Below are 25,494 nucleotides of genomic sequence, written 5' to 3' on the forward strand. Positions count from 1 at the left end.
GGCTGGTGCTCAAAAATTTTTTTTTGGGGGGGGGGGGGGGGGACGCAAACAGAAAAATTTAATAGGTATTGCTTTGCGGCAAAAAACGCTGTAAAAAATTGCGTGACTTAACAAACAATCATTAGGTTGGTTCAAGATTGACCAGCGTGTCCCCATTCAATGCACAGTGACCAGCATGTCCCCATTCAATGCACAGTGACCAGCATGTCCCCCACCAATGCACAGTGACCTGACCAGCATGTCCCCCATCAATGCACAGTGACCTGACCAGCATGTCCCCATTCAATGCACAGTGACCTGACCAGCATGTCCCCCATCAATGCACAGTGACCTGACCAGCATGTCCCCATCAATGAACAGTGACCTGACTAGCATGTCCCCATCAATGCACAGTGACCTGACCAGCATGTCCCCATTCAATGCACAGTGACCTGACCAGCATGTCCCCATCAATGAACAGTGACCTGACCAGCATGTCCCCCATCAATGCACAGTGACCTGACCAGCATGTCTCCCATCAATGCACAGTGACCTGACCAGCATGTCCCCATCAATGAACAGTGACCTGACTAGCATGTCCCCATCAATGCACAATGACCTGACCAGCATGTCCCCATTCAATGCACAGTGACCTGACCAGCATGTCCCCATTCAATGCACAGTGACCTGACCAGCATGTCCCCCATAAATGCACAGTGACCTGACCAGCATGTCCCCATTCAATGCACAGTGACCTAACCAGCAAGTCCCCCATCAATGCACAGTGACCTGACCAGCATGTCCCCCATCAATGCACAGTGACCTGACCAGCATGTCCCCATCAATGAACAGTGACCTGACTAGCATGTCCCCATCAATGCACAGTGACCCGACCAGCATGTCCCCATTCAATGCACAGTGACCTGACCAGCACGTCCCCATTCAATGCACAGTGACCTGACCAGCATGTCCCCCATCAATGCACAGTGTCCAGCATGTCCCCATCAATGCGCCCCCCCCCCCCCCCCCGAGACTTCACTTACCTCTGGTGCCACTGCCGTCACCGTGCCTGGCGTGCTGCTCGGGACTCGGTCGGACGTCTTCTCCCTCCGAGTCCTCGTCTCGACTCCCTGGCGACCGTGCTGCTCGGGAGTCGACTTCTTCCTCCTCCATGGCACCGCAACTCAGTCGGACCGGTGTCCTCCGACCGGACACCGGACTCTTCTTCCTCCATGCACGCTGCCCGCTGCCTCTTCTCTGACGGCGGGCGGGAAGGTGATGTCGGGACGGCGCGTGACTAACGCACGCACCGCCCCCCACGCGACGTCACCCGGGATGTCCGCTATGATTGGTCCAGGCTGGAGACTGGACCAATCATAGCCAGGACATCCTGAAAGTGGGGAGTGTCGGGGCGCATTGCTCTGCGCCCTGATGACCCCCAGAAGGCCGCCAATCGGCGGCTCTGCTGCAAGCACCCTCCCCCCCCCATAGCCACCAGTTAGTCCGGCGCCCCTAGTGGGCTGAAAATTTTATTTTTTTGATTTATTTTTTTCTTTTTTTATTGGCCACAGAGATTGGGGGGGGGGGGGGTACGGCGCCCCTGCGCCCACTATAGACCGGCCGCCACTGTTCCTTCCATCCGATTGCAGATGAAAAACTGACATAATGCATGTCAATGGGATTGTGGATGTCTTCGATAAATTTGAAAGAAGGTGTTTGGTGTTTCTGTAGATTTTTGATAAGTGACGTATGCGTTATAAATGGCCAAATGGAAACAGTAAATTGTGACTTTTTTATACCAGAAGAGGGACTTTTGTGTTGATAGATAGGGCTTCAGCATTTGGTTGTTTAAATCCACCCCCCCCGCCATGAACTTATTGTACTTCTGGATACACCCAGGCTTTTGAACGGGACCGCATCTTCTGTGAAGTTCCACCAAGGTGTCATCAGATACTAATGGCTGTGTGTTGAGTTATTTTGAGGGGACAGTAAATTTACACTGTTATACAAGCTGTACCCTCACTACTTTACATTGTAGCAAAGTGTCATTTCTTCAGTGTTGTCACATGAAAAGATAGAATAAAATATTTACAAAAATGTGAGGGGTGTACTCACTTTTGTGAGATACTGTATATATATATATATATATATTTATTTAAACAAAATTTATTAAAATAAACAAATATTAACCACTTGCCGACAGCCTCACGACTATTTACGTCGGCGGTCAGCCCCTCACAGGCAGAGTGACGTAGTACTACGTCGCTAGCCTGTGAGGGTCTAGGGAGCGAGCGTGCGCCCCCGGAGGCGCGCTCCCACTCCCGCGTGGTCACGAACCCCCCCGCGCGTGTGACCGGCGGACCCGATGTCCGCCGGTCACTCGGCGATCGTCGTGCAGAGGGAGAAAGGCAAGCAGCTGATGTAAACAAGCCGCCTGTCATTCTCCCCTGTGTAGAAACAGTGATCATACGGTTCTACTATGTAGGACCGTTGATCACTGTTCCAAAACCTCAAGCCACAGCCAATCACAGTTAGAATCACGCCCCTAGGGACACACATAACCCCTCCCTCTCAAAAAAGTTAACCCCTTCACTGCCAGTGTAATTTTACAGTAACAGTGCATATGTATAGCACTGATTACTGTAGAAATGTCACTGGTAACCCCAAAAGTGTCAAAAATGTCAGTCAAGGGTCCGATCTGTCCGCCGCAATGTCGCAGTACCGCTAAAAAAATCGCAGATCGCCGACATTACGCGTTAAAAAAAAAAAAACAACAAAAATGACATAAATCTTTCCCGTAGTTAGTAAACGCGATAACTTTTGCGCAAACCAATCAAAATACGCTTTTTGCGATTTTTTTTTTACCAAACATATGTTGGGGGGAATTTCATATAAAAAATGTGAAAAATATTGTTATTTTTGCAAAATTGACGCTCTTTTTTTGTTTATAGCGCATGATCAAAAAATCGCACAGGTGATCAAATATCACCAAAAGAAAGCTCTGTGTGTTGGAAAAAAAGGACATCAATTTCATTTGGGTACAGCGTCGCACGACCGCGCAATTGTCCGTTAAAGTCACGCAGTGCCGAATCGCAAAATAGGCCCTGGTCAGGAAGGGGGTAAAATCTTCCGGGGCTTAAGTGGTTAATAATAGCAATATAGCAAAATATACAGTATATATATATATTTTTTTTTAATTAATTCAAATAAACAAATATTAATAATAGCAATATATATATATATATATATATATATATATATATATTGCTACTATTAATATTTGTTTATTTGAATTAATTTTTTTTATTTATTATTTATACATTTCAGTCTATAATTTTATCCTTTATCTAATTTTTTTCAGATGCACCTGCATATATACAGTATATATATATCTATATCTATATATATATATATATATATATATCTATATATCTATATATATATCTATATATATCTATATATATATCTATATATATCTATATATATCTATATCTATATATATCTATATCTATATCTATCTATATATATCTATCTATATCTATATATATTTATATAAAACAGTTTTTTTTTTTAAACTAACACTGACCAAAATAAAAAAAAATATATATATATTTTTTTTTTAAATCTTTTTTGTCTACAGTTTACAGAAATATATATATAATGTAACTACTTATTTATCGGAAATATTGACAAAGTTATTGCCGACCCGCAGTGGAGATGTAAAAATGTCTCTGGTCCATAAGGGGTGTACAGGTCCGAGAGCTGAAGTGGTTGGATTATATACAGTTGACTTTTGAAATAAACATCATCATTCGGAAAAGCCGCCATTCTCCCCGAAAACCCAGACATTGACCAAACATCCGTCTCGCCGGGAAACAGGGATCTTTTCACGTCGCGTAATCAACGTATAGACCCAGATGCGCGGTGATGGTGTCTGAATTGTGGAATATCCATAGGTTATGTTACAGCCTATTAATAGGCCACGGTCTGCCCTGTACAAATAGCCGGCCGCTGAGAGCCAATGGCGGCCCGTTCCGCATGGCCAACGCCAAATCCCGGTTTTGATGGATGTAATACCGGCAATTACAATTAGCAAAGCATTAAAAGTCACGCTTCTGTGAGTCTCGGTCATGTCTAGCTAGTGGATTCCAGAACAAGCGGTCTTATTTACTGGGCCAAACAAGACAAAAATGAAAAAAAAATAAAAAACTCTGACACCTACGATGTGCGGGAAGTGTCACTGTCAACGTCGTGCCGCCGCGCTGATTACTGCACTTGCTATGTGCAAACATCGTCTGCCAGCTGCCTGGAGCTCGTATGAATCAGAGCCCGAGAGGCCACTTCAAAAGCATTAAAAAACATTTTTTTTAATTACCTATATATAATCGCACAAGAGCATATACAAATACAGGAGGTGACGTCCACAAAGATAAGGCACACTATAAAAAAAATATACAGTATAAACATTTTTACTCTGATAATGTTGGATACCTTACACTGGACACCGCTACAAAGGTACAGTATTAGACATCGCCGAATTTTTTTTAATAAGCTAAATAAAGGGTTAAATTGTACAAATTAAGTTCATTTTTTCAGTGTTAATTTTGTTGACGAAAATATATATTTTTAATAATTATTTTTATAAATATTATTTTTTACCTAAACCTGTTTGATTTGTAGTTGACTAAAATGTATGAGATTTTAGTCAACTAAAATACGACTACAACTAAAACAATTCAGATGACTAAAATAGGACTAAAACTAAAATTACATTTTAGTAAAAGAAAAACTAAAATACGACTAAAACTAAAATGGCAATTAAGTCAAAAGACTATGACTGAAACTAAATAAATTTATATCACAACGGCTAAATCTGTGTCTGTGTCTGACCAAGTCGCCTGACAAGTCGCGCTAGTGTGAATGGACCCTAAATATCATGTGATAGAAAAAAATCTGAATGATCGGCTTTTATGTATTTAGTTATGTAAAACATTTATCCCAAAAGGAAAAAAAAAAAAACTGTTTACTGTAACTGATTATAAATTGTTAGATGGAGTTCAATTTGTTATTGTATAAAAATCTGCTAGTACATCTAACACCATCATGCTGCTGTCTGCTGTGCCTCCTGTGCTCATTCCTCCAGAGTTGTGTCTCGCTAATACAGGAGGTGTGTTACCGGATAGTACATCTAACACCATCATGCTGCTGTGCCTCCTGTGCTCGTTCCTCCAGAGTTGTGTCTCGCTAATACCGGAGGTGTGTTACTGGCTAGTACATCTAACACCATCATGCTGCTGTCTGCTGTGCCTCCTGTGCTCATTCCTCCAGAGTTGTGTCTCACTAATACAGGAGGTGTGTTACTGGATAGTACATCTAACACCATCATACTGCTGTGCCTCCTGTGCTCATTCCTCCAGAGTTGTGTCTCAGTAATACAGGAGGTGTGTTACTGGCTAGTACATCTAACACCATCATACTGCTGTGCATCCTGTGCTCATTCCTCCATTGTTATGTCTCACTAATACAGGAGGTATGTTACTGGCTAGTACATCTAACACCATCATGCTGCTGCCTGCTGTGCAGCCTGTTCTCATTCCTCCAGAGTTGTGTCTCACTAATACAGGAGGTATGTTACTGGATAGTACATCTAACACCATCATACTGCTGTGCCTCCTGTTCTCATTCCTCCAGAGTTGTGTCTCACTAATACAGGAGGTGTGTTACTGGCTAGTACATCTAACACCATCATGCTGCTGTGCCTCCTGTTCTCATTCCTCCAGAGTTGTGTCTCACTAATACAGGAGGTGTGTTACTGGCTAGTACATCTAACACCATCATGCTGCTGTGCCTCCTGTGCTCATTCCTCCAGAGTTGTGTCTCACTAATACAGGAAGTGTGTTAATGGCTAGTACATCTAACACCATCATGCTGCTGCCTGCTGTGCAGCCTGTGATCATTCCTCCATTGTTATGTCTCACTAATACAGGAGGTATGTTACTGGCTAGTACATCTAACACCATCATGCTGCTGCCTGCTGTGCAGCCTGTGCTCATTCCTCCAGAGTTGTGTCTCACTAATACAGGAGGTATGTTACTGGATAGTACATCTAACACCATCATACTGCTGTGCCTCCTGTTCTCATTCCTCCAGAGTTATGTCTCACTAATACAGGAGGTGTGTTACTGGCTAGTACATCTAACACCATCATGCTGCTGCCTGCTGTGCAGCCTGTGATCATTCCTCCAGATCTGTGTCTCACTAATACAGGAGGTGTGTTACTGGATAGTACATCTAACACCATCATACTGCTGTGCCTCCTGTTCTCATCCCTCCAGAGTTGTGTCTCACTAATACAGGAGCGGTGTTACTGGCCAGATCACCAGGTGAAAACAGAGGGGAAAAAAGATTTAATTTTTATACCGCTTTAGCGTTCCCCTTAAAAGGTATTTTTTTTTTTTTTACTTAGCATTTCTCTCTTCCTAAAATAAACTTAAACGGGTCACTTAGGGATGTCTGGAGCCTCCGTACGTCGTGCACGGGTCCAGATATTAATAGAGATGAGACGTAAATAAAAAACACACAATTTCACGGGCCGTTTGGCGTGAAGACAGCGTTCAGCGCGGCCGCGGCGACCTCAAACACACAGCGCAATTCATAAAGCCGGGACTGCGAGGAGAAGGCTGAGGGGTGAACTGAGGACAGGCAGAGCAAACAATGACAGCCAGGAGATATCTGTGCAATACTTACCGCCATGTGACAAGACGACGTTCCGCAGATCAGGGCCAGCCGCGATGTGATTGGCTCCTTTTCACAGGGGAGATGGCGTCCCGTCACGTCTGCGCCGATTACTCCTTATCGAGAAGAAACAAAACAGGGGAAAGGATTAGAACAGCACAACACAGAGGCCAAGCAGATGACAAAAAATGTGAAAGCAGCAAAAAAAACACGCCGGAGCGTTTCCTCCAACTGTCATGGATCGGCCATGGACGCCGGCGTTTAGTCTGCCGATCGCTTCTTTATATAAAAAAACGACTGCGCCAATGTCTTCCAAATGAGCTGCAGACACCGCAACACAACAAATGTTGTAATGGACAATATATGATCAAAGATACAGCGCTACTGGTAACAAAATAGTAAATCCTGTGCAAATAGACAACATAAAATACATGCAAAATATAAGCAGAAATAAGGTGCATACAAATATATATAAAGTGCTTAACCAGTTCTGGACCGGAAGGATTTCCCCCCTTAATGAGCAGGCACTGCGCTATTTTAACAGACAATTGCGCGGTCGTGCGGCACTGTACCCAAATAAAATTTATGTCCTTTTTTCCCCTCACAAATAGAGTTTTCTTTTGGTAGTATTTGATCACCTGTGTGATTTTTTTTTTTTTTTTGTTGCACTATAAACAAAAAAAGAGCGACAATTCTGAAAAAAAAAAAAAATTTAAAAATCACATTTTTTCATCATTTTTAGGCCAATTTATTTTCTGCTACATATTTTTGGTAATAAACAAAAAAAGAGCGACAATTCTGAAAAAAAACAAAAAAAAACAAAAAAAAAAAAAAACAATATTTTTCACATTCTGCTTATATTACATTCCCCAAAACAAAAAAATGTAAAATCAACATTTTTTAACATTTTAGGACAATTTGTTTTCTGCTACATATTTTTGGTAATAAACAAAAAAAGAGCGACAATTCTGAAAAAAAAAAAAAAAAAAATTCACATTCTGCTATATAACATTCCCAAAAAAAAAAAATTAAAAATCAAATTTTTTCATCATTTTCAGGCCAATTTGTTTTCTGCTACATATTTTTGGTAATAAAAAAAAAAAGCGACAATTCTGAAAAAAAAAATATATATATTTTTCACATTCTGCTTATATAACATTCCCCAAAACAAAAAAATTAAAAATCAATTTTTTTTTAACATTTTAGGCCAATTTGTTCTCTGCTACATATTTTTGGTAAAAAAAATAAAATCGCAATAAGCATAATTTGATTGGTTTGCGCAAAAGTTATCGCGTCTACTAACTACGGGAAAGATTTATGTAATTTTTATTGTATTTTTTTTTTTTACTAGTAATGGCGGCGATTTTTAGCGGGACTGCGACATTGCGGCGGACAGATCGGACCCCTAACTGACATTTTTGACACTTTTGGGGGGGACCAGTGACATTACTACAGTAATCAGTGCTAAAAATATGCATTGTTACTGTAATAATGACACTGGCAGGGAAGGGGTTAACCGAGGTGCGATAAAAGGGTTAATTGTTATCCTAGGGGGTAGGGGAGGGAAGGGGTAAACATTGTGGGTGATCAAGGGGTTAAATGCGAGCCTAGTGATTCTAACTGTATGGGGGGCGTGGCTTGTGAAATGACCATAGAGACATGTGATCCTATATAGAAGGATCACAGGCGCTCTGTGATCATTCCAGAGAGAAGAACGGTCAGATGTGTTTACAACATCCGACCGTTCTTCTCTCTCAGCGGGGAGCGATCGCGGGTGTCAGGCGGCAATCTTAGCCTCCTGACCCATGCATCAGCTTCCCCGCTGCCAGTGGCGCGCGCTCGCCCCCTAGCTCCCTGCTCATTAACGATGTAGGTCTACGTCGGTTTGCCTGGGGGAGTCACCCTGCCGCAGTAAATACACGGCGTGTGGTCGACAACCAGTTAAAGTATGCAATATACCCATGTATGATAGTTAATTAGATATACTGTATATAAAATTATCATAAAGTGCATTAGCGGTGAACACCAATAAAGTGCAATAAGTGCTGAAGACGTGCAATCAGTTGTGCATTGAATACACATCACTAGTAAAAGCACATTCAAATAAATGTCCATGAAAACAATTGAAAGTTTATAATAGCTTCTTCTTTTTGATTGTTTTCATGGACATTTTTTTGAATGTGCTTTTACTAGTGATGTGTATTCAATGCACAACTGATTGCACGTCTTCAGCACTTATTGCACTTTATTGGCGTTTATCGCTAATGCACTTTATGATAATTTTATATATCTCTAATTAACTATCATATATGGGTATACTGCTTACTTTAAGCACTTTATATATTGCATGCACCTTATTTCTGCTTATATCCTGCATGCGTTTTACTTTGTTTATTTGCACAAGATTTACTATTTTGGTATTAGTAGCGCTGTATCTTTGATTATATATTGTTTATTTATGTATGCTTAGTGATCAGCATATTTAGCTATAGCTGCTACTTACACATAGGTGAGAATTTGTTTTTTAAAGGAATTCTATTGTTGCGCTGATTCTACCCACTACTGGATGTGCTGGAACTGGAGAGAGTCCAGAGAAGGGCAACAAAAATAATTAGGGGAATGGAGGACATCAGCTATGAGGAAAGACTACAAGAACTGAACTTATTCTCTCTGGAGAAGAGACGATTGAGGGGGGATATGATATCAATGTACAAATACTGTACTGGCGACCCTAGCATAAAGAACTAACTTTTTAGAGAAAGGGAATACAATAAGACACGCGGCCACTCACTAAAACTTGAGGAAAAACGGTTTAAGCTTAAAATACGTAAGGGGTTCTTTACTGTCAGAGCAGTAAGGATGTGGAATTCTCTTCCACAAGCAGTGGTATCAGCAGGGAGCATCGATAGTTTCAAAAAACTATTTGATGGGCACCTTAAAGACCACAACATACAGGGGTATACAATGTACAACATACAGGGGTATACAATGTACAACCTACAGGGGTATACAATGTACAACATACAGGGGTATACAATGTACAACATACAGGGGTATACAATGTACAACATACAGGGGTATACAATGTACAACATACAGGGGTATACAATGTACGGTTAACAGCAAACACACACACACATCATAGGTTGAACTGGATGGACTGATGTCTTTTTTCAACCTCACAAACTATGTAACTACTCTATTGTTGTAATGGTGTCAAAGAATAGAAAAAAGTGCTGCGTTAGATCAATGACTATGTCGGAATACCAAACAAATGGTTAAATATGACCATTAGGAAACGTTTCCTTTATAAGCATGAGGAGTAACTATCAGTGCAATATGACCAATAAGGAACGCTCCGTATATAATTATGGACATAAGGAGCAACTATCAGTGCAATATGTACTAAAGTGCAATGTGAAAAATATTGTTTTTTTTTTTTTGTATTTATTGTGGAACTTGGATGGGGGAAGGGAATAGTGGGATACTCCAACTGGAACTATATACAGTTGATAAGGAAAACTCTCGCTTGGCCTCACCAGGTTGCTTGTGGAAGCAGTCACACTGCTTTGACCACACTGCCACTTGTATGGAAAGGGTTAAGTCTCTTTTCTCTTTCTCCAGCAATAGACTTGGTGAACTACATTATCTCTTAAGGATACTCTGTAGCATCCCCTTTACTGACACCCATCCACTGACTCTTCTAGCTGCAGGGATGGCCCCCCTCAGGTCAGGCCCCTTGACACAGATCTGTACTCATTGTATGCAGAATCAGATCATGTAAACAATCAACAAAAATCCAATCACATGTGCAAAAAAATAATAAAGTGCATAAAAAGAATTGTGCAAAAAACAATACATGTGCAAAAATGGCAATAATAAATACACATCGTATATAAAGTGTGAAAAGCAAATAGATAAGTTCCTCAATCCACAGTAAGGCTCCGTTCACATGTGAGCGTATGGATCGCGGGCAGAACCGCCGCGGTTCCGCCCGCGATCCGGAGATTTATTGCAAATCGCGGGACGCCTAGCGTTGCCCGTTGATTTGCAATAGCCCCCCAAACGCAGAGCGATGTTGCCACGATTTCCGCCTGCCGAATCGCGGCAACATCGCGCAAACAAAATCGCAGGACGCAATACGCTCCAAAGAAGCTCTTGTACTTCTTTGGAGCGTATTGCGTCCCGCGATTTTGTTTGCGCGATGTTGCCGCGATTCGGCAGGCGGAAATCGTGGCAACATCGCTCTGCGTTTGGGGGGCTATTGCAAATCAACAGGCAACGCTAGGCGTCCCGCGATTTGCAATAATCTCCGGATCGCGGGCGGAACCGCGGCGGTTCTGCCCGCGATCCAAACGCTTACATGTGAATGCAGCCTAAGAGAGTTCTCTGAGTTAAAGTCCATATCCAAAGGAAGCGCGTGTTCTGAAACTGGAAACTTGTCACCCTGAGTGTGACTGTCACCATAGAGAATCAGGAGCGCTTACCAAAAGGAATGGAATCCCATAGAGAACATCCATGGAGAATCTCCTGATAGTTGTCACTAGCTTTGTCAGATCTCAATTAGGCCAATGAATGTGGGTGCCCAAGAAAACAAAAATCTCCTTATAGCGTAAAACCATCACTGGTATGATTTTTTAAAAAGTAGAACACTTACATGCTTCCAGTACCCCAGTTGAAGTCTCATAAGACGAAACGCGCCGGGTCTAGTGAATCTACTCCACCACATTGTGCCACCAGAAACTACTTGTTATCACATCATTTTCCATTCAAACCGCTTGTAAATTACTGGAAGCATGTAAGTGTTCTACTTTTTAATAAATCATACCAGTGATGATTTTACGCTATGAGGAGTCCTTTGTTTTCTTGGGCACCCACGTTCATTGGCCTAATTGAGAAACTTACATGCTTCCAGTAATTTACAAGCAGTTTGAATAGAAAACATTGTGATCACAAATCGTTTCTGGTGGCGCAGTGTGGTTGAGTAGACTCACTAGACCCGGCGCGATTCGTCTTTTGAGACTTCAACTGGTGTACTGGAAGCACGTAAGTGTTCTACTTTTTAATAAACCACACCAGTGATGGTTTTACGCTATGAGGAGTTCTTTGTTTTCTTGAGCACCCACATTCACTGGCCTAATCTAACGAGATGGTGAGAACTATCGGGAGATTCTCTATGGGTATTACATCCCCGCTTGCCTGACTCTTTACTGCTGGTAGTAGAGTCCATTCCTTTTGGTAAGCGCTCCTGATTCTCTATGGTGACGGTCGCACTCAGGGTGACAAGTTTCCAGTTTCAGAACACGTGCTTCCTTTGGATATGGACTTTAACTCAGAGAACTCTCTTACTGTGGATTGAGGAACGTATCTATTTGCTTTTCACAGTTCATATATGATGTGTATTTATCATTGCCATTTTTTGCACATGTATTGTTTTTTACACGATTCTTTTTATGCACTTTATTATTTTTTTGCACATGTGATTGGATTTTTGTTGATTGTTTACATGATCTGATTCTGCATACAGTGAGTACAGATCTGTGTCAATGGGCCTGACCAGAGGGGGGCCACCCATGCAGCTATTTATTATTTTTTTGCACATATGATTGAATTTTTGTTGCTTTACATATTTGTCACATTGCACTTTAGTACATATTGCACTGATAGTTGCTCCTTATGTCCATAATTATATACGGAGCGTTCCTTAATGGTCATATTGCACTGATAATTGTTCCTTTATAATTATATACGGAGCGTTCCTTAATGGTCATATTGCACTGATAATTGTTCCTTTATAATTATATACGGAGCGTTCCTTAATGGTCATATTGCACTGATAATTGTTCCTTTATAATTATATACGGAGCGTTCCTTAATGGTCATATTGCACTGATAATTGTTCCTTTATAATTATATACGGAGCGTTCCTTAATGGTCATATTGCACTGATAATTGTTCCTTTATAATTATATACGGAGCGTTCCTTAATAGTCATATTGCACTGATAATTGATCCTCATAATTATATATGGAACGTTTCTTAACGGTCATATTTAACCATTTTTTGGTAGTCCAACATAGTTGATCTAGCGCGGCACTTTTTTCTATTTTATTGCTTCTTTGTGTTCCCTGGATTCCTCGTTTGCCCACTACTCAACATGAAATTTTGAAACAAAACCTTTATATTTCATTATATATCTTATTTAAACCCGGTGATGTGATCACTGGGTCTCTGTGCTTCTGTATGTAATGCAAAATGATCTTTAATTATCACTGGAAGGATCCCCAGCAGGAGGAAGGAGGTCCTGATTCCTCTATGTAGACCTTTATATCACTAGAGGGGTCATCAGCAGGAGGAAGGAGGTCCTGCCTCCTCTATTTAGATCTTTAAAACACTAGCGGGATCTCTAGCAGGAGGAAGAAGTTTTGACAAGTCCTTTTTTAAAAGGAAAGCCCTCCTCCCCAAAGCACCAGCCCCCCCCCCCCCCATGTTGAAGACTTGGATAAGGGTCCGATATGGATTTTAGGAGGGACCTAAACCATATATTTTTTTTAAACTTTGGTGTGGGGTTCCCCTTAAAATCCCGAAAGGCCTGGTATGGATTAGGGGGACCCCAAAGCTGATTTTTTGAAAGCGCCATTTGTTTTGTTTACATTCTGCTGACAGCGGAGAACCCCACTGACAGCATATCATGGTTGCTAAGGATGCGGCGGCTGGCCGCTCCTTAGCAACCAGCCCAATTCTGAACAAAACAAAATGAATGCCAAAAAAAAATCCGGCCTGTACATGTCTACTGATCCCTCTCCATAGATCTTTAGTAAGACCTCCATTTAGAATACTGTGTCCAGTTCTGGAGATCTCACTTTGAAAAAGATTCTGATACGGTAGAACGAGTCCAGAGACTGGTAAAGGCCCGAGGTATATGACATATCAGGAGAGAATTCAGGAGCTTAATATGTACAGTCTGGAGGAAAGAAGGGAAAGAGGGAACATGACTGAAACCTTTAAATACAAGAGGGTGAACAAGGTTCAGGAAGGCATTATTTTCAATATGACGCCAAGATCACCAACATGTGGACATGACCTCAATCTATTAAGAGAAAAGTTCCAGGGTAACACTAAAAATGATTATTTCACCGAAAGAGAAGCTGATGCTTAGAACAAACTTACTGTAGTACATTTGACCACTTGATAGCGCTATGTATCATAGGAATTACCTTTTATACTTATCACCATCTAGTGGCCAAATTAGGTATTTTCGGTCCTAAATCAATGAACAACATTCAAACAGTATAAGAAATAGCCTCATATAATTCGTTTTTTTGCCCATTCGCACAGAACAAATGTACAGGTGCGTCTCATAAAATTATAATATCATCAAAAAGTAAATTCAATTCAAAAAGTGAAACTCATATATTTTATATAGATGCGTTACACACAGAGTGATATAATTCAAGCATTTATTTATTTTATTTTGATGATTAATAGTGAAAACCCAAAATTCTGTATCTCAGAAAATTGAAATATTATATAAGACCAAAAAAAAAAAATAGGATTTTTAATACAGAAATGTTGGCGTACTGAAAAGTCTGTCCATGTACAGTATAGTATGCGCTCAATACCTTGTCAGGGCTCCTTTTGCATAAATTACTGCATCAATGCGGCGATCAGCCTGTGGCACTGCTGAGGTGTTATGGAAGCCCAGGTTGCTTTGATAGCGGCCGTCAGCTCGTCTGCATTGTAGGGGCTGGTGTCTCTCATCTTCCTCCTTGACAATAACCCACAGATTCTCTATGGGGTTTAGGTCAGGTGAGTTTGCTGGCCAATCAAGCACAGTGATACCATGATCATGTGACCAGGTATTGGTAGTTTTGGCAGTGTGGGCGGTGCCAAGTCCTGCTGGAAAATGAAATCAGCATCTCCATAAAGCTGGTCAGCAGAGGGAAGCATTAAGTGCTCTAGAATTTCCTGCTAGAGGGCTGCGCTGACTTTGGACTTGATAAAACTCAGTGGACCAACACCAGCAGATGACACGGCTTCCCAAATCATAATTGAGTGTGGAAACTTCACACTGGACCTCATGCAACTTGGATTCTGTGCCTATCCACTCTCCCTTCAGACTCTAGGACCTTGATTTCCAAATTAAATGCTAAATTTTCCACAGTAGTGATGATTTGGGGAGCCGTGTCATCTGCTGATGTTGGTCCACTGTGTTTTGTCAAGTCAGCGCAGCCTGACCTAAACCCCATAGAGCATGTGTGTTAAGCACAAGGCCCGTGGGCCGAATCCAGCCCTCTAGGTCAATTAATTTGGCCCTCTTACCTCTCCTGCAGCTGACACCAGAGAGAGAGACACCAGACCCAACAATGCAGATGAGCTGAAGGCCTCTATCAAAGCAACCTGGGCTTCCATAACACCTCAGCATTGCCACAGGCTGATCGCCTCCATGCTACGCCGCATCGATGCAATAATTCATGCAAAAGGAGCCCCGACCAAGTATAGTGCATACTATACTGTACATGGACAGACTTTTCACTAAGCCAACATCTCTGTAATAAAAATCCTTTTTTTTTTATTGGTCTTCTGTAATATTCAAATTTTCTGAGATACTGAATTTTTAGGGTGTCACTAGCTGGAAGCCATAATCATTAGTGTTGAGCGAACACGGACTGTATTATTCGTGTTCGTACCGAATAATTGGATTTTTTGTACCCGAACACGGACACGGACACTTTACTGTATGTTCGGGTAAAAATCCGTGTTCGGTCGTTTTATTTCCGGGTTTTGCATGCTTTGGCGCTCTTTTCATGGCGGGCTTTCAACAGCCAATCAACAATCGTTTAACTGGTGTGCCTTAAGCCATCCCAGCCATGCCTGCAAATGTCTCAGTAGCTGTGATTGGCCGTCTGAAGCATGTGACCAAGTCTTTATAAGTTCGAGGCAGCCGCAGCGGCGTCATTATGCTGCTTAGATTCAGGGACAGAGCACACATCAACGTGCTGGCTGCTGATTAGGGAAAGATAGGCAGGAAAAAAACATTTGTGTCCGGATAGAATTGAGGGACAGGTCGGAGTGTTTAGGCAGGGCGAGTTGTAGGCATTTTAGGGATAGAGTCTGCTGAATTATATAGGGTCAGTGTCTTCTACAAACTACAATCGATATTGCTGTGTGGGGGGTGGGGTCTGCACTCAATCCTGATCTACGATCTCTTCTCAATCCTGTTAGGGACAGAGTCTGCTGAATTTTAGGGAAACTGTGTTCTACAAACTACAATCGATATTGCTGTGTGGTGTGGGATTGGAGATAGGCAGGTGTCAGTGATCCACATCCATTTTTCTGTGTGTGAGCTGCAGTGAACACAATCTTTTTGGGCTGCAGTGAACACAATCTTTTTGGGCTGCAGTGAACACAATCTTTTTGGGCTGCAGTGAACACAATCTTTTTGGGCTGCAGTGAACACAATCTTTTTGGGCTGCAGTGAACACAATCTTTTTGGGCTGCAGTGAACACAATCTTTTTGGGGTGCAGTGAACAAAATCTTTTTGGGGTGCAGTGAACACAATCCTTTTTGGTGTGCAGTGAACACAATCTTTGTGGGGTGCAGTGAACAAAATCCTTTGTGGGGTGCAGTGAACACAATCTTTTTGGGGTGCAGTGAACAAAATCCTTTTTGGGGTGCACTGAACAACATCCTTTTTGGGGTGCAGTGAACACAATCTTTTTGGGGTGCAGTGAACAAAATCCTTTGTGGGGTGCAGTGAACACAATCTTTTTGGGGTGCAGTGAACACAATCTTTTTGGGGTGGAGTGAACAACATCCTTTTTGGGGTGCAGTGAACAAAATCCTTTTTGGGGTGCAGTGAACAAAATCATTTTTGGGGTGCAGTGAACACAATCTTTTTGGGGTGCAGTGAACACAATCTTTGTGGGGTGCAGTGAACACAATCTTTTTGGGGTGGAGTGAACAACATCCTTTTTGGGGTGCAGTGAACAACATCCTTTTTGGGGTGCAGTGAACACAATCTTTTTGGGGTGCAGTGAACACAATCTTTGTGGGGTACAGTGAACAGAATCTTTGTGGGGTGCAGTGAACACAATCTTTGGGGGGTACAGTGAACACAATCTTTGTGAGGTGCAGTGAACACAATCTTTGTGGGGTGCAGTGAACACAATCATTGTGGGGTGCAGTGAACTCAATCTTTGTGGGGTACAGTGAACACAATCTCATACTGAAGGTTTGAGGGTGCTGCCTGTTCCATACTCCCCCTACTCCTCATCTAGCCTTTTAGGGGTACAAACAATAGTAATTGGGGCCTAGTGTGGTTGTGTACGTGTGATATACATACACTTTTTTGGGATCATATTTTCTATTCCGCTATTTAATCAAAAACCTTTGGGGATCAGTTAAATTGGGGGATAGTCTGTGTTGGTACGTGTGAGAGAGATCCACCTTTCCAAGTTGTTGGGGTTCATCTCATACTTCTGAAGGTTTGAGGGTGCTGCCTGTTCCATACTCCCCCTACTCCTAGCCTTTTAGGGGTACAAACAATAGTAATTGGGGCCTAGTGTGGTTGTGTACGTGTGATATACATACACTTTTTTGGGATCATATTTTCTATTCCGCTATTTAATCAAAAACCTTTGGGGATCAGTTAAATTGGGGGATAGTCTGTGTTGGTACGTGTGAGAGAGATCCACCTTTCCAAGTTGTTGGGGTTCATCTCATACTTCTGAAGGTTTGAGGGTGCTGCCTGTTCCATACTCCCCCTACTCCTAGCCTTTTAGGGGTACAAACAATAGTAATTGGGGCCTAGTGTGGTTGTGTACGTGTGATATACATACACTTTTTTGGGATCATATTTTCTATTCCGCTATTTAATCAAAAACCTTTGGGGATCAGTTAAATTGGGGGATAGTCTGTGTTGGTACGTGTGAGAGAGATCCACCTTTCCAAGTTGTTGGGGTTCATCTCATACTTCTGAAGGTTTGAGGGTGCTGCCTGTTCCATACTCCCCCTACTCCTAGCCTTTTAGGGGTACAAACAATAGTAATTGGGGCCTAGTGTGGTTGTGTACGTGTGATATACATACACTTTTTTGGGATCATATTTTCTATTCCGCTATTTAATCAAAAACCTCTGGGGATCAGTTAAATTGGGGGATAGTCTGTGTTGGTACGTGTGAGAGAGATCCACCTTTCCAAGTTGTTGGGGTTCATCTCATACTTCTGAAGGTTTGAGGGTGCTGCCTGTTCCATACTCCCCCTACTCCTAGCCTTTTAGGGGTACAAACAATAGTAATTGGGGCCTAGTGTGGTTGTGTACGTGTGATATACATACACTTTTTTGGGATCATATTTTCTATTCCGCTATTTAATCAAAAACCTTTGGGGATCAGTTAAATTGGGGGATAGTCTGTGTTGGTACGTGTGAGAGAGATCCACCTTTCCAAGTTGTTGGGGTTCATCTCATACTTCTGAAGGTTTGAGGGTGCTGCCTGTTCCATACTCCCCCTACTCCTAGTCTTTTAGGGGTACAAACAATAGTAATTGGGGCCTAGTGTGGTTGTGTACGTGTGATATACATACACTTTTTTGGGATCATATTTTCTATTCCGCTATTTAATCAAAAACCTTTGGGGATCAGTTAAATTGGGGGATAGTCTGTGTTGGTACGTGTGAGAGAGATCCACCTTTCCAAGTTGTTGGGGTTCATCTCATACTTCTGAAGGTTTGAGGGTGCTGCCTGTTCCATACTCCCCCTACTCCTAGCCTTTTAGGGGTACAAACAATAGTAATTGGGGCCTAGTGTGGTTGTGTACGTGTGATATACATACACTTTTTTGGGATCATATTTTCTATTCCGCTATTTAATCAAAAACCTTTGGGGATCAGTTAAATTGGGGGATAGTCTGTGTTGGTACGTGTGAGAGAGATCCACCTTTCCAAGTTGTTGGGGTTCATCTCATACTTCTGAAGGTTTGAGGGTGCTGCCTGTTCCATACTCCCCCTACTCCTAGCCTTTTAGGGGTACAAACAATAGTAATTGGGGCCTAGTGTGGTTGTGTACGTGTGATATACATACACTTTTTTGGGATCATATTTTCTATTCCGCTATTTAATCAAAAACCTCTGGGGATCAGTTAAATTGGGGGATAGTCTGTGTTGGTACGTGTGAGAGAGATCCACCTTTCCAAGTTGTTGGGGTTCATCTCATACTTCTGAAGGTTTGAGGGTGCTGCCTGTTCCATACTCCCCCTACTCCTAGCCTTTTAGGGGTACAAACAATAGTAATTGGGGCCTAGTGTGGTTGTGTACGTGTGATATACATACACTTTTTTGGGATCATATTTTCTATTCCGCTATTTAATCAAAAACCTTTGGGGATCAGTTAAATTGGGGGATAGTCTGTGTTGGTACGTGTGAGAGAGATCCACCTTTCCAAGTTGTTGGGGTTCATCTCATACTTCTGAAGGTTTGAGGGTGCTGCCTGTTCCATACTCCCCCTACTCCTAGCCTTTTAGGGGTACAAACAATAGTAATTGGGGCCTAGTGTGGTTGTGTACGTGTGATATACATACACTTTTTTGGGATCATATTTTCTATTCCGCTATTTAATCAAAAACCTCTGGGGATCAGTTAAATTGGGGGATAGTCTGTGTTGGTACGTGTGAGAGAGATCCACCTTTCCAAGTTGTTGGGGTTCATCTCATACTTCTGAAGGTTTGAGGGTGCTGCCTGTTCCATACTCCCCCTACTCCTAGCCTTTTAGGGGTACAAACAATAGTAATTGGGGCCTAGTGTGGTTGTGTACGTGTGATATACATACACTTTTTTGGGATCATATTTTCTATTCCGCTATTTAATCAAAAACCTTTGGGGATCAGTTAAATTGGGGGATAGTCTGTGTTGGTACGTGTGAGAGAGATCCACCTTTCCAAGTTGTTGGGGTTCATCTCATACTTCTGAAGGTTTGAGGGTGCTGCCTGTTCCATACTCCCCCTACTCCTAGCCTTTTAGGGGTACAAACAATAGTAATTGGGGCCTAGTGTGGTTGTGTACGTGTGATATACATACACTTTTTTGGGATCATATTTTCTATTCCGCTATTTAATCAAAAACCTTTGGGGATCAGTTAAATTGGGGGATAGTCTGTGTTGGTACGTGTGAGAGAGATCCACCTTTCCAAGTTGTTGGGGTTCATCTCATACTTCTGAAGGTTTGAGGGTGCTGCCTGTTCCATACTCCCCCTACTCCTAGCCTTTTAGGGGTACAAACAATAGTAATTGGGGCCTAGTGTGGTTGTGTACGTGTGATATACATACACTTTTTTGGGATCATATTTTCTATTCCGCTATTTAATCAAAAACCTTTGGGGATCAGTTAAATTGGGGGATAGTCTGTGTTGGTACGTGTGAGAGAGATCCACCTTTCCAAGTTGTTGGGGTTCATCTCATACTTCTGAAGGTTTGAGGGTGCTGCCTGTTCCATACTCCCCCTACTCCTAGCCTTTTAGGGGTACAAACAATAGTAATTGGGGCCTAGTGTGGTTGTGTACGTGTGATATACATACACTTTTTTGGGATCATATTTTCTATTCCGCTATTTAATCAAAAACCTCTGGGGATCAGTTAAATTGGGGGATAGTCTGTGTTGGTACGTGTGAGAGAGATCCACCTTTCCAAGTTGTTGGGGTTCATCTCATACTTCTGAAGGTTTGAGGGTGCTGCCTGTTCCATACTCCCCCTACTCCTAGCCTTTTAGGGGTACAAACAATAGTAATTGGGGCCTAGTGTGGTTGTGTACGTGTGATATACATACACTTTTTTGGGATCATATTTTCTATTCCGCTATTTAATCAAAAACCTCTGGGGATCAGTTAAATTGGGGGATAGTCTGTGTTGGTACGTGTGAGAGAGATCCACCTTTCCAAGTTGTTGGGGTTCATCTCATACTTCTGAAGGTTTGAGGGTGCTGCCTGTTCCATACTCCCCCTACTCCTAGCCTTTTAGGGGTACAAACAATAGTAATTGGGGCCTAGTGTGGTTGTGTACGTGTGATATACATACACTTTTTTGGGATCATATTTTCTATTCCGCTATTTAATCAAAAACCTTTGGGGATCAGTTAAATTGGGGGATAGTCTGTGTTGGTACGTGTGAGAGAGATCCACCTTTCCAAGTTGTTGGGGTTCATCTCATACTTCTGAAGGTTTGAGGGTGCTGCCTGTTCCATACTCCCCCTACTCCTAGCCTTTTAGGGGTACAAACAATAGTAATTGGGGCCTAGTGTGGTTGTGTACGTGTGATATACATACACTTTTTTGGGATCATATTTTCTATTCTGCTATTTAATCAAAAACCTCTGGGGATCAGTTAAATTGGGGGATAGTCTGTGTTGGTACGTGTGAGAGAGATCCACCTTTCCAAGTTGTTGGGGTTCATCTCATACTTCTGAAGGTTTGAGGGTGCTGCCTGTTCCATACTCCCCCTACTCCTAGCCTTTTAGGGGTACAAACAATAGTAATTGGGGCCTAGTGTGGTTGTGTACGTGTGATATACATACACTTTTTTGGGATCATATTTTCTATTCCGCTATTTAATCAAAAACCTCTGGGGATCAGTTAAATTGGGGGATAGTCTGTGTTGGTACGTGTGAGAGAGATCCACCTTTCCAAGTTGTTGGGGTTCATCTCATACTTCTGAAGGTTTGAGGGTGCTGCCTGTTCCATACTCCCCCTACTCCTAGCCTTTTAGGGGTACAAACAATAGTAATTGGGGCCTAGTGTGGTTGTGTACGTGTGATATACATACACTTTTTTGGGATCATATTTTCTATTCCGCTATTTAATCAAAAACCTCTGGGGATCAGTTAAATTGGGGGATAGTCTGTGTTGGTACGTGTGAGAGAGATCCACCTTTCCAAGTTGTTGGGGTTCATCTCATACTTCTGAAGGTTTGAGGGTGCTGCCTGTTCCATACCCCCCCTACTCCTCATCTAGCCTTTTAGGGGTACAAACAATAGTAATTGGGGCCTAGTGTGGTTGTGTACGTGCGAGATACATACACTTTTTTTGATCATATTTCCTATTCCGCTATTCAATAAAAACCTTTGAGGATCAATTGAATTGCGGGATAGTCTGTGTCGGTACGTGTGAGAGAGATCCACCTTTCCAAGTTGTTGGGGTTCATCTCATACTTCTGAAGGTTTGAGGGTGCTGCCTGTTCCATACTCCCCCTACTCCTCATCTAGCCTTTTAGGGGTACAAACAATAGTAATTGGGGCCTAGTGTGGTTGTGTACGTGTGATATACATACACTTTTTTTGGATCATATTTTCTATTCCGCTATTCAATAAAAACCTTTCTAGGGCAAGATCTTAAATTACAGAAATATGAGGAGACCGTCAAATAAGGGCCGTGGCCTGGGTCGTGGTGCTGCTGGTAGAGCTCCTGTTGCAAGGAGAGGACATGGTCGATCTGTGCCAGCTACACGCACAAGTGAAACACCTTCCTCAAGTGTGAGTAGGCGACAGAACCTGCATCAGTATTTGGTAGGGCATCAAACGCCCCTAGAAGTGATGAGGCCAGAACAAGTTGAGGCGATAGTAGATTGGTTTGCTGCTGACAGTGCCTCCAGTTCCTTCACATTGTCTCCCACCCAGTCTACTGCAGAAAGGTCAGAGTTGGCACCTGCAGCCAATGTCCAACCGTCTTTCACCTCACCCCCTTCAACTTCTGGGTCTCCAAATTGGGCACATGGCCTGAGCTTGCCCTTTACGCCTTGGAGGTGCTGGCGTGCCCTGCAGCCAGTGTATTATCTGAACGGGTATTTAGCACGGCTGGGGGCGTTATAACAGACAAGCGCAGCCGCCTGTCCAGAGACAATGTGGACAAGCTCACGTTCATTAAAATGAACCAGGCATGGATCCCACGGGACTTTTCCGTACCTTATGCAGAATAGCAATGGATACCGACCTTACCCACCCATTGTTCCATTTTTGCTCTTTCTCACTCTTTTGGGGTGTACCCTCATTTAAAATTTGTGAAAAGAAGCAGTGTTGGCTACCTCGTCCTCCTCCTCAGGGCCAGATTAATGTAGGGGCTATTGGAGCTGCAGCTCCAGGCCCCTACCTTTTATATAGGCCCCGGGTTGGCCATATTCACTGTTACCGCTCTTCTGTCACTTGTAAACACAGAAGTCTGGCTTCTATGCTCGCTTCCCCAGGCAGCACCCTCAGAACCTCCCCACACAGCGTGAAGGCCGGACAAGGAGGGACAGTTGGCGATGCATGGATGTGTTTATGGGCTTCAGAGACAGCATCCCATGTTGAATTAGGCATGCATGGCTGCACCCTTCCTCCTCTGGGTGCATGGCAAGGCACGGCCCTAAGGCCCTTCAAAATCCTCAGCACCAAGCCCATGATGCTGTTAATCCGGCCCTGGTCCTCCTCCACCGCCGCTTCCACCTACACCGCCCATAGGTGTGCGCAGCCTATTGCATTAAGGTGTGCACCCCAAAGTTGAAATACACATGCATGTGTTTGCCAGCAGGGAGAGTAATGTATCGGGGCCATGTACCTGTAGGCAAGGAGAAATAGAGCAGAGCAGGTCCCAGGGAGATCTTTCCCATCTCCTCACTGGCAATGCTATGTGCCCTAGGTGATTAGGGTGTGCCCAGGCACACCCAGCACACCCTGTGCGCACGCCTATGTCACCGCCACATCCACCACCACCTCAACCTCCCTCCTACTCCATATGGGCCTCGTCCTTCAGAGATGAAGAAGAACATTGTTTTATTTTTCTGTTTTTTTTTGTTGTTTTAAGTTATTTCCCTATCCACATTTGTTTGCAGAGCACTTGCCATGCTCTTAATTACGTTTTGCTGCCATTTGCAGCACTCTAGCCCTTTCCTTTGGTGTTTTAGAGCCATTTTAGTGCCTTAAAGTTCGGGTCCCCATTGACTTCAATGGGGTTCGGTGTCCGGGAAAAGTTCGGTAAAAGTCCGGGACACGGACCCGGACTTTTTTTTAAAGTTCGGCCGAACCCGTCGAACACGGACATCTAGGTGTTCGCTCAACCCTAATAATCATCAAAATTAAAAGAAAGAAAGAAATGCTTGAAAAATAAACACATCTAAATACAATATATGAGTTTTACTTTTTGAATTGAATTACTGAAATAAATTAATTTTTTGATGATATTCTAATTTTATGAGATGCACCTGTATATGCTCTTTCAATGGGCTAGCTGCTATGTAATATCTTTTTTATAAATGTACCCCTATGTTACTATAAACATTCTTGGGATAAACATAGGCTATATACTCAAAAACGTTAAAAAAAAAAAAAAAACATTAAAATGAACCACTTGGTCTTTTTGCCATCTATGCGTCTGCGGAGAAGAATACTGCGCCCGTACAATGCTGGGATCAAACGTTAACGAGTCCAGCTGTGTAAGCACTGCCTTTTATAACCACCAATTAAATGGAAGAGTCAGTGCTGCACACAGCTGTGGCGAAAATACCTGATTAACTGCGACGCAGGCCCAAGACGCAGCTGCTCGCTCGCGTCGTATACGGACTATAGGTTCAGTGTGTACCTGCCGCTTTATGTTATTGGAAAATGATTGTAATTTAGCCATTTCCTGAGCCTGTCAGCACCTTCTCTGCCTGAGCCGACCTCGAACTTTCCGCGGGTCCCAGGGGGACTCATTCCCCCAAACACTGCAATCATTGAAGGGCATTCCCACGAATGCTTCAAGCCGGTCCTGAATTTTTACAAAGGACTCTGACAGCCTGAAATCACCATCAGTTTGGGAATATAAATATCTTTTCAGCCATTATGTTTTAAAGGGTGCTTTTAGTGCTAAATGTTTTAAATTACTTCCAGTAAGCTTTGAGTATATATGGCGTGTATTGTGATTATAGTCAATACATTATATTACATAAATAAATACATATATATATATATATATATATATATATATATATATATATAAATATAAGGAAATACATATATATATATATATATATGTATATACAATAAATAAATATATATATATATATATATATATATATATATATATATATATATATATACACAGTATATATACAGTCAGGTCCATAAATATTGGGACATCGACACAATTCTAATCTTTTTGGCTCTATACACCACCACAATGGATTTGAAATTAAACAAACAAGATGTGCTTTAACTGCAGACTTTCAGCTTTAATTTGAGGGTATTTACATCCAAATCAGGTGAACGGTGTAGGAATTACAACAGTTTGTATATGTGCCTCCCACTTTTTAAGGGACCAAAAGTAATGGGACAATTGGCTTCCCAGCTGTTCCATGGCCAGGTGTGTGTTATTCCCTCATTATCCCATTTACAAGGAGCAGATAAAAGGTCCAGAGTTGATTTCAAGTGTGCTATGTGCATTTGGAATCTGTTGCTGTCAACTCTCAATATGAGATCCAAAGAGCTGTCACTATCAGTGAAACAAGCCATCATTAGGCTGAAAAAAACAAAAACAAACCCATCAGAGAGATAGCAAAAACATTAGGTGTGGCCAAATCAACTGTTTGGAACATCCTTAAAAAGAAAGAACGCACTGGTGAGCTCAGCAACACCAAAAGACCCGGAAGACCACGGAAAACAACTGTGGTGGATGACCGAAGAATTCTTTCCCTGGTGAAGAAAACACCCTTCACAACAGTTGGCCAGATCAAGATCACTCTCCAGGAGGTAGGTGTATGTGTGTCAAAGTCAACAATCAAGAGA

The 25,494-nt window shown here is 42.3% G+C and overlaps 1 protein-coding gene across 1 annotated transcript in view; it reads right to left on the reverse strand.

Moving 5' to 3' along the window:
• The window catches only part of FGGY (FGGY carbohydrate kinase domain containing), a 433,297-nt gene that overhangs the window by 185,978 nt on the left and 221,825 nt on the right, over nt 1–25,494 (reverse strand). Inside the window, exon 8 of the mRNA XM_082264806.1 lies at nt 6,727–6,830. Within this exon, the coding sequence (XP_082120932.1) occupies nt 6,727–6,830 (104 nt within the window). The remainder of the gene's footprint in view (nt 1–6,726; nt 6,831–25,494) is intronic.

The sequence above is a fragment of the Pelophylax lessonae genome (assembly GCF_965119305.1).
Source record: "Pelophylax lessonae genome assembly, chromosome: 8".
In the NCBI taxonomy this organism is placed as follows: Eukaryota; Metazoa; Chordata; class Amphibia; order Anura; family Ranidae; genus Pelophylax; species Pelophylax lessonae.